At 45.8% G+C, this 10,559-nt stretch overlaps 1 protein-coding gene across 1 annotated transcript in view; it reads left to right on the top strand.

Moving 5' to 3' along the window:
- Positions 1-1,145, top strand: part of SPP2 (secreted phosphoprotein 2, 24kDa) — a 6,143-nt gene extending 4,998 nt beyond the window's left edge. Inside the window, exons 5-6 of the mRNA XM_010131399.1 lie at positions 633-687; positions 1,048-1,145. Coding sequence (XP_010129701.1) covers positions 633-687; positions 1,048-1,145 — 153 coding nt within the window. The remainder of the gene's footprint in view (positions 1-632; positions 688-1,047) is intronic.
- Positions 1,146-10,559: the final 9,414 nt, after the last annotated feature.

Here is a 10,559-nt window from a genome sequence, read left to right as displayed (position 1 = left end):
AATATATTTCCTGCAATGTTAATAAGGAATAAATGCCAAAGGGAATTATTGCACATGAAAAGGAAAACATTTCTTTCTGCAGAGCGCTGCAGCAAGTGCACTGTAGCTCTTGCTCTAGAGCTGTAACTCAATTCAAGGGATTTCAGCTGGGCTGGGATGATGTGGTGGAGCTCTGGTGGATGGTCTTGGTGTAGCTCCTGTGGTGCTGGTGGTATTTGGATAGGAGAAGGAATTGTGACTGGCTGAGGCCAGGATCATATCACTTGGATAGAGACCAATAAAAGAAGACTATAGAGACCTTTCAAAAGAGTAATTTGGGATAAGTCTAAGAGTGACTTATTGTGTGACTGCAACTCTGCTCTCCTGGGTCTGCTCCTCTGACTGTATCTACGCTATGGGAAGGTCAGGTAAGGTGTGAGGTACAAAAGACGAGGACCTGAGAGCCTACCCACAAGTACAGACTTCCTTAGCAACATCACTGCTTTGCAGTAGTATGGGCAGTGATCTCCTTTTCGGAGAAATTCATAATGAAGTTTGTTATGAATTCGGTGGTCACATAGTACCTGAGGAAATGAAGGAGAGGTGGGCTTCTTGACAGATGAGCTTTTTAAAGAAATGTCCTTAATTTTCAGATGATGTACGTGCCGATAATGAACCCCAGCAGGCGAGGTGGCAGTCACAGAGAAGGTAAGCCATTTCTGCCATGCTGGACTGCCCTGGCACGTGTTTGCCTTTTGTCATCTGTCTGGACCATCTGAAGGTAATCTGTCTGAGGGAGAAAAGACGACCAGCAGTTTGTTCAGGTCATGGCCAGCTGCCTTTACCTGTGCAGAGGTGTGTCTCACTGAGGAAGCAGTGAGGTCATTAAGCTGTAAAGTGGGGCAGTGCTGAGCTTTGTAATGCTCCGCATGCCCATTTTCTGGATTGCCAGATCTGGGCTCTCATAACCAGTACCTGTGTGCATCCTTGATGTGCAGAATGCTGAATGAAGGCATGTCTGAAAGCACGTAACGCTCATGTATGTCTCTGTGTTCATTTTTTTAAAAGATGTATTTGCTCCTGAAGCCTTCCCTTCAAGGGGAAGAGATGGCAGCCGAGGAGCCTGGCGTAGACCCAGCTATTTCAGCTCTCACAGGATGGAATAACACGGTTTGGGTGAGTACAACTCGGAAGTGCAGCTTTTACGCACTTGCGTTTTTTGCAGGTTTTGCGGCAGGGTGGGAAAGTGGCTGCTCAGGATAAGGGACCTCTGGGGAATGTGGCTCTTGGCTGCAAGCATGTTAAAAGCCATTTTACTGTTGGCATGTGAAGAACTTGCACATGGGGAAATTCAGTGACACCAACAGCACCATCAGCAGCATCTCTGCCACACTGATGGCCATCTCTGGTGGCTACAGAAGGGCTCACAGAACAGGGGTCTGACCAGTTGTCAAGGCAACAGAAGACATTTTTTGTTTTATTTCTGTTGCTTTGCTGGTAGGAAGACATGCCAACTGCAGAGCTCACAGCTTTTGCTCGCTCATGAGTAGTCCATCCCATATACTCGTGCAAATGCCAGTGTCCTGGTGTGCAGGTAGTGTGAATAGTGCACAAGAAAATCAGTCTGCTGGCCTGAGTTTAGCACAGGGCTCAAGCCTTGAGCTGCAGGTCTGGCTTTTTGCCTCCATCTCTCTTGCCTGGCAGAGACATGTTTCTGTCCAGCGTTTCATGGATACTTTGGGCCTTACCCAAACTGCACGCCCTTAGCAGGGGTGTATCACTTGGCTGTGGGATCTGGAACATGCCCTGCTGTGTATTGGCAAAGACCCAGACGGGTTGTTGGGCACCCCAGTCCTTCAGCAAGTCATCTGCCATCTTCTGCTGGTGCTCTCCTCTCACCTATGGCTTGTGTCTATTTATGCTGCCAACTCTTGGAGAGGTGGCCATGTCTGTGTGCCAAATCTAATGCAACAGGGCCCCAAGGACACATCGTTCAGCAAACATAGAATGAACCTGGTAGGAAGGTATCTGAGAGGAACCCAGTTGATGGGAATGATAACGAACAGCACTCATGACTCATCAGAGCTGGCAAGGCCTATCCTGTACGCCACCTTTGCTGACCTTCTTCTGAGGCTCCATGTGGGAGCAGCTCTGGTTGCTGCTGCTATTTTACCTGCCGTCTCATGGAGTTAATCTAAAGGGAAGTGGTTTTGAAAGAGTTTTAGCAACACAGAATGGAGATCATTCTTTGGCACGCTAAACGGTTTTAAGGTGGCTGGGAAAGGTAGAGGGAATTACTTAGCGCTGTGTCTTTGCGTGAAAAGGTTTTGCACACTCATTTGGGTACGTAGCATTAGCAGGTGCCAGAGTGCCAGAACTGAATGCTCCATGTGTGTGGAGCTCAGCTCAGGCCTGCTGCATTGGGAACAAGACAGTTTTAGATGTAGTTTAACTCTGATGACTCACCAAAAACTAACACATGTTACTCATAAGCATATCCATGGTAAACTTATATGTGCTGAAGGAGACGTACCCCCCACTCTCCTAGAAACCAGCTATGAAAGGAAAACCCAGTCATTCTGCTAGCTCAGGTCTGTCTTTGTAAAAATGGTTTTATTAAATCCATATGCTATTGAATCTGTCCATGAGCCAGTAAAGGTGATAGACTTGTTTAACCACTGCCTTTCCTCTTATAGCAATCTCTAACTTTTCTAATTGTCTTTAAACTTCCTTGAGCATATTGCAGCGGCATTCCAGTGTCCTTCTCAGTACCTTTAATCTAAGGAGGTGGTGTGGAAAGACTGAGGCTTACAGAAGAGTAGCATAGGGTTGAATTTCTCTTCCAGAGAGGAGAGGGACACATTTTGTAAATGCCTGACCATTGTTGGCTTCTTAGACCAAACTGTCTCAGTCTGGCAGGGTAAATTTGTGTTGAACTTTCTTCAACTAGTGTTCTGGAAAAGTTGTGGGGAAGGAGATCCATGTGCTTGAAGAGGGGAGGCATACTTTTCTTTGTGTGTGGAAAATGCCAGTTACCTTAAATTAGTTCTTTGGCTCTCAAGAGGAGCTATCCCCATTAAGGAGTCATCACAAATGTTTCATGTTCTCTTACCTAACGTTTAGCAAATCTCTAAACCAGAAGCAAGCTCTAGTATCTTCCTGAAAGAGAAAGTGAAACAAAAGGGGAAAGAAATCTATGGTTCTTGACATCCTGTGCAGTTTGAGTCTTAATACTTTCTGCTTCCTCTTGAAGATAGGTTGCAAGTGTCATGTATGGAGCTGTGTTTCATAGCAGTGTCCTAGGTTCTGCACATCTCAGAGGCAGATATATCGGGGAGAATTTCAAACCTCCTCAAAACTCCTTATTTCTCGTTTCTATCTAATTGTCTTTCCATTAGCTGTAAAGTCTGGAGGGAAGTCTTACATCTCAGTTTCACTTGTATCCAGAATTAGAGGGTTTCATCCATGGGTTTAATTTGGAGCCACATGAATCCAAATTATTTCATGTTTTTGAGGTCAGGTAAAGTTATTCACAGCTTTTCCCCTTGAGTTTTGGCACCTGTGTGATCATGGCTGGCATTATTACAAGTGATGTACTGTGATGGCAGCGTTTGGTGAGGCATGGGAAATGTGTGCTGGGTTTTGAGATGGCTTAGCTCAGCTGAGAGTGGTTTGGGGGAGGCTGGGGAAACAGCAGTTTAATAATAGAAGACTTTCATCTCTTATTCAAGAACCCGTTGTTGACAGGCAAAGCTAGGTAAGTTCGGGTATGAAATGAAATGCGATTCTTTTTTTTATGCAACAGAAGGAGTAACTGACTGCTGCAACAATTACTAAGGCAGGTGGCTGACAGAGTTTTTCATGCTGGATTTTACATTTTCTGAACTAGATCTTCTTATCTTTTTGGCTACAGGAATTATTTCAGGGGAATCCTTGCCTGACTTTATGCAAGGAGCTAGGCTAAATGATCTCACTGGTGCTTTGCGGCTTTTTTTAAATTTATTAGAACGAGCTAAATATTCAAGAGGAAAAAATCAGTGCATTTGTTATATAAAGAACTTTTTCAAGTTTGCAGTCTTCAGACCCACCAGTCTGCTGGTGCCTGCAGGAGCTGACAAACTGAGTATGAAAAAAACTCACATCAATGGTTAATGAGCTTACTTCAGCAACAAGTCCTAATCGGATTTTCTGGATTTATTTCCTAGTGCATCTCCGGAACTGGAGAAATTGTAAAATTCACATGTTGTGCCAGTCTTGCCAACGAAAAGCTCAGGCACATGAGCGAGAGAGCCAGCTGCTGTACAGCTGTTGACCACCCGTTAGCCCCTTTATCCTTTAACAAGCATTAGGGGCATTAGCTTGGCCTGCCAGGTGTGTGCAGAGCTTGTTGGAGCTGTTTTGGTTGCCACAGTGTCAGCAAAGGGCATGTTAATGATGCAGCCAATCCCCTGTTGAAACTCTTGGGGAGGAGGGGCTCCCAGTCTGAAAGGATGCTCTCCAGCACACATGCAACATGAAAGGCTTTTTGAGTGTGCACAGGTATGAGGAATTACAGGTTCCATTAAGCTGGAATCTGCTTAATGGTGTTTGTGGCTCTGAATTGCAAAGAGGAGCCTAAAAAAATGACTCAAAGTCATCTATCACGAACTGCAGAGAGGAAAAGAAATGCTCTGCTCCGCCAAAATCAACTGCCGAAGGCAAGATTTTTTTGTGCAGGGTGGAGTCCGACCTATGACTTATGTCTGGAGTCTCATGAGCGATGCTTCATTTCCTTCAACAGGAAAGTTAAGAAAGCTCCTGCCTTGACTTGCAAATACACACACAGGTTGTGAATGCTGATTTTCGCTTACTGCCATTAATCACACAAGGAAAGTGTTTTTCAGCAGACAATCAAATTCCTTCTGCCTCAAGTCAAGGGGGTGGGATTTCCTCCTCGAGTTTTTATGTTTTTCTTAAAATGACTCTGTGGCTGAGTTCTCACCTGGCACAGCTCACTGCTGGTGGGCATGTGGTGATGGCAGTTGTTACAAGCTGATGAGCAGCCTTGCAGAAGCAGAGTGAGTAAACTGGCATCCTTGAATATTGGGGGTTTTGTTCTTGCAATGGAAGAAGAAACAGAAACGTTGGGCCTCTTCTCATACCCAAGAAAACCAGGATCCAACCTTCAGAGTGAAATAGATGATGTTTGTCTGTTTTCGATAGAAATAATAATGGAGCAGAGTGCATAACCATCCTGGGACATGGAGAGAAGAGCTTTTATCTCCAGTGTCCTCATTAAGAGCTACTGGATTCTAGTTCCAGTTTTGTATTCTCACAGCTCCATATATTCTGTTTTGGGGTTTTTTTCTCTCCATTTGCCCACCCCACATTCTACAATTCTCAGAAAGCACCTTTTTGCTTTCTGGGGAAAGAAGTGAAGCATCAGAGGGAAGGAAAATCCCTGCAGAATGGGATCTGTTGCATAGTGCGTGAGCTCTGTATGGGATCAGCCTTGGGAGCAAAAGCTGGAGCAATTAATCGCTTAGGTAACATGGAGGAAAAGTCATGCTACCGTTATGTCCCTCCTGCCTTGGAGTCTGTCTGTGACAGGTAAGTCCTCGGTGTCACCTGGCATCTGTGATAGCATACTTTCATCTGTTCAGAGGTCAAGGACTGGAAACGGAACAGACTCAGGCAGGACCCTTCCTGATGCTTGGGTCAGATCGTGGTGCAGGGGTGAAGTAGAGGTGTCACAGCAGAGAGGAGAATCATTGTGCCAGTCTTTGTTGTTATTCAGAAAGGCCACAGTTTTTGCCTTGTCCTTTGTCCACCTCTTCTGGATCGGTTTAGAAGGATGAGTCCCACTGCTGTGCTGAGGAAATTGTTCCTCTTTCTGGCGGATGCAGATCTTGGATGATTCCTTAGACTTCACTGGGTCTTCATGGCCTGATTGCAAGTCACTTAATCAGGCGGCTTGGGAAAAGACCCCTGGAAGCCCAGCTGTGGCTCAAAGCAGGGCTGGGTTCATGAGCCTGTGTAGCTGGGGTTTGACCGTCCTGGGGTGTAGATCCCTCACCCTCTCTGGGCTCCAGGTTCAGTGTCAAGAGCACTCCCGGGGGACAAATTTTTCCTTAAACTGAGCTGGAATTTCCCATGTTCCCACTCGTTCCTGTTTCTTCTCTTGTCATGAGTGTAGCGGCTGGTCCTGGTTCTTTGGCCTGAATCCCCCGTTTCCCTGGCTGGGCAGGACCCAGGCGTTCCCGGACAAGCTGCTGTCAGAGGGTCGCTCTATGTCACTACCACACGTGTAGACACATCTTTCTGGCACAAATCGATCCCTAAAAGTTTACTAACAAAATTCTTAGAGAAAAATTCCAGGTTGCCATGGTGACAAACTTGCTGAAGATACAGTGTAGGCTACAGACTGCTGTAGAAGCAGTCACATGTCCCTTAGAAAAAAACATATCTCAAATTTCTCCTCCATATTGTAGCTCTTAATTCAAACACATTTCTCAGAAGACCATACATCAGCTTACAGCCTCAGCTATCTCTGCTTCTGAGACTTTGCCATATGTGTTGATTTGTGTCCCTTGTTACTTATTTCACTGTTAATTTTTCTAGCAGTCTGGTTCGGTTTTTCCTTTTTTTTTTTTTTCCACTAATCAGCAATTGACATGACATTTGTGCACATGTGAAGTGTTTTACATATGCAGGTTTCTTTTTACGGATTCCTCATGGTGTGATTGTGACGCTGAACAAATTAATAAGCAACTCTGTGAAGCTGAATGCATTTTTCCAAGGCTGTGGATGTTTGGTTAGTTCAGTGAAGTATAAGCTAAATTTTGAGCTTTGATATTTCTCCCCCCTCCCTGTTTTCTTGAAGTAGATTGGAGAATGGGAAGAATCAAGATTCAGAGATCCAGCATGGGAAGAAAGAACCCGATGCCATTTACTTTTCTGTAATGAAGTGACAGTATTTCCTAAAACTTACTTTTTTCTGTAATGTCACATGGCCATTAGATGAGCTCATGAGACGGTAACTGCGTGCACTTGTCAGTTGATGGCTGCCTTCTGATGTGCTGGAGCTTGCTGGGAGAACTGTCTCAGACTCTTGGAGTGCTCAGTATGTGTTGTACCATCTCATAATGGTGCTATTAAAGGATCGTTATTCCATCTGTTTGGTCTTCATTGCTGTCTGGTTGCCTTGTAATTTTCCATAATGCTTGTAGCTAATTATTGATTCATTCAAACTAATAAAGGCACTTAATTCCTTTTTCTCTGGGGTGCAACTGCTGCGGACAAGGTGTCTTGCTACAAATCCAAAGGCTTGAGTTATAGCCCACCAGCAGTTTAGCTTTCATGGGTACTTGACCACTAATGTGGGGAGCTGAGGGAAGCTAATGACAGTGGTTCAGAAGGTGGCCAGGGTAGAACAGACCTCTGATGTGTTCCCCTGCCGGGATACAGGTCTTTTCAGCCTTGTCCCTTTCTCTCCACCCCATGAGACAGAGCGTACCCTGCAGCCCTTTGGGAAGGGAAGAGTTACTGGGCAACTTTGGGGTTTTCTGGTTTGTTTTTCAAGGCTTTACCACCAGGTTTGCTCTTTGGTGTGTAGGCTGGAATTAGGGCTGTTCTTCTATGCCCCCCCTAGTGCAGGTGTGACCCCACTGGACACATGCACATCGTCCGTAAATAGGCAACAGCTGCAGAAGCTGTCATGTAGGTAGCGAAGGTAGTGAAGAGGTGTTTTGTATGTAGTTGGGATAACAGCAAAGGTTCACCTAGATGGAGGGTTGGTCACACAGGCACCTGGATCAGCAGGATTATAAGGACTGAGCAGCCCTGCGGTGCTGGGACTCTCCTGACTGAGCTGTAGACCCTGCACACAGGAGATTCTTGTGTGTTACCTGATGCCAAGATCCCTCTGAAGTAGTTTTCCTCTGACCAAATGCTCCATGAAACCTGGCTTTGCACTGCTCCTGGCTGCAATGCCAAGAAATCAGGGAGGAGTTCGTAGTTCTGGGACTGAATATGTTTTTCTCCCTTTCTCTATGTCTTTTCTTTCCTGTTTCCAGCTCCATTTCTCTGGCATGGGAGGGAAGAGGCCTCTGGGGAAGACCTGAGCACTGGAGGGGAGGTCTGGGAAGGTGTTTCCTATCACTCTCATGACAGCTTTGTGCCAAACTGGGTCAAAACAACAAGGGCATTTCCTGAGACTGTGTTTAGGAAAACAACTATCTGTAAGCAAACAAGAGTGGAGCACCACGTTCCTTCAGGAAGCTGCTTTCAGCATTATTACTTTACCTTCTCTGTAGACAGAAGTTCGCTGACAGGGATCTGTCCTCTCAGTGATTTCCATCGCGCATGGGATACACTGCCAGTCTATTGTCACTGGCGCGTGGGAACATTTAGATTATTATACATTCACAGTTAATTGTTTGAGCTAAAAAAAAAAAATCTTAGTATTGTTAAAGAATGAAAAGTGAGGTTGCCTCTGACCTCCAGATGTGACCCTTGTATAGGAAAGGTCTTCTGATCTCTTAGCATTGCTAATATGGATGCCCTACAAGCAAAAACTTCTTAGAAGGCAGGATTTACAGTCACGTCCCTTGGGAATGAGGGCAGGAGCTTGTCTGCAGGCACCATTGCAGCACATCCATGGGCAAGAAAGACATGGACCTGTTGGAGCAGGCCCAGAGGAGGCCATAAAAATGATCTGAGGGCTGGAACCCCTCTGCTGTGAGGACAGGCTGAGAGAGTTGGGGTTGTTCAGCCTGGACAAGAGAAGGCTCCAGGGAGACCTTAGTGCAGCCTTCCAGTACTTAAAGGGGTCTGTAAGAAAGATGCAACAGGGCAAGAGGTGATGGGTTTAAACTAAAAGAGGGAGATTCAGACTAGATATGAGGAAGAAATTTTTATGCTGAGAGTAGTGGGACACTGGCCCAGGTTGCCCAGAGAGGTGGTAGAAGCCCCATCCCTGGCAGCATTCCAGGTCAGGTTGGATGGAGCTTTGAGCAACCTGCTCTAGTGGAAGATGTCCCTGCTCACTGCAGCAGGGTTGGACTAGATGACCTTTGAAAGTCCCTGCCAACCCAGACCATTCTACAACAGACATAATGAAAGCCAGGTCTCTCCCAGTATACGTGCGACACCCACATGCTGATCATATGTGAACTTCTCTAAAAAAAGTCAAACATATTTTTCCCAGCAAAATGCATTACAGTTTCTGTAAGCTCTTTGCAGCATGAATGCAAATACCTTCACACCTAGAAGCTGATGTTGCATCTGCTGTGCAGATGTTTATCTGACACTAGGGAGTAACATGTTCTTTGTCCACGTTATTCAAGTCTTTCATGGTCTCAAATCGCTGACTAAAGCACTTGTTGCGCCAACATACCAATGATAGTTGCTATGGATGTTCCCTTCCAACTCCCATGTCTGACACTTTGGTCTGAAATACCACAACCACATCCAAGAGCAAATCTTTCCTCTCTGTGACTGAAGCCTGAAATCCTACTGGGCTCCTAGTTCTGTTCATATTCAGCCACGTCTTCACACTTGTGGGCTCCCAGCCTCCAAGCACTCTGACAGGCTCCAAAACTGCTTCCTTCGGGGGGAGCAAGCTCAAATGACAAACTTCATCATCAAGTCCTTTTTTCCTACTCCTGTACCAAGAAATATTTTGACTCATCCATTTCCGTGATGTGTTCTCCATGGTCACCCTCCCCAAGCTATTCGTTGCAGCAGCTTTGCGAAGTGAGAACCAGGAGTTTGTTAGGAAAGATACCACCTTTCTTCTAGGTTGTACAGGGGACGACAGCGTTCTGCATGTAGTGCAGAAAGCAGGAACGCTGCAAAGAGCAAGATGTGAAGTACAGTGGGGAGGGGGCAGGCTTTATACAAGGGGACCACTGGTTTTGTTGTTGGATTTTTCTTGGGAGACTGGAGATTTACGCAGCATCAGGGACAGGGAGGGAGCTTTCCCCACGCCCCACTGAGAGACGATACTTGCAGTGGAAAGAATGTAGAGTGGAAATACTCCTCTTGTAAACTTCAAAGTGGTTCAGAAACTCTGAGGCAGCAAAAAAGAGAGCTATGTCTGATGGGAAGCAGCAAAACCGTGGGGTTTTACATTGGAGCTCGGTCCATAGAGTGACTTTGTGTGATTCGGTCGAGCCTTGCCTCAGCAGAAGGTAAAATGTAGTCACCCTTTCAGTGCAGAGCATCTGCAGCAGTTGTAGGATGAGGAAAGAAGTGAGGAATTACGTTGGACTAACGCAATAATTTGGGGAATGAGTAGGAGCAACCGCAGCTCCCTGCTGTGGCTGGGGCAGTGTCAGGAGACCTGTCCCTGCACACAGTGAGCATATCCTACGCAGACCTCTGGCACCTCAGTTTATCCCTGCGGAAGGAGAGAAATTGCTGACTTTACTCTTTATTAACAGTTAGTAAAACCTGTAGTCCTTGCAGAATCAGTCCTTTCATATGGACTTTTCTTTTTTCCTGTACACTCCAACACTTTTTACGCTGACAGTGTCTGAGCAGGAATCCCTATGCTGCGATATTAATGAAGGACCACACCATACAGCAGTGTGGCAGAA

This window comes from Buceros rhinoceros, unplaced genomic scaffold, assembly GCF_000710305.1.
Source record: "Buceros rhinoceros silvestris isolate BGI_N320 unplaced genomic scaffold, ASM71030v1 scaffold350, whole genome shotgun sequence".
Taxonomy (NCBI): domain Eukaryota; kingdom Metazoa; phylum Chordata; class Aves; order Bucerotiformes; family Bucerotidae; genus Buceros; species Buceros rhinoceros.
This window is presented reverse-complemented; position numbering and strand designations above follow the sequence as displayed.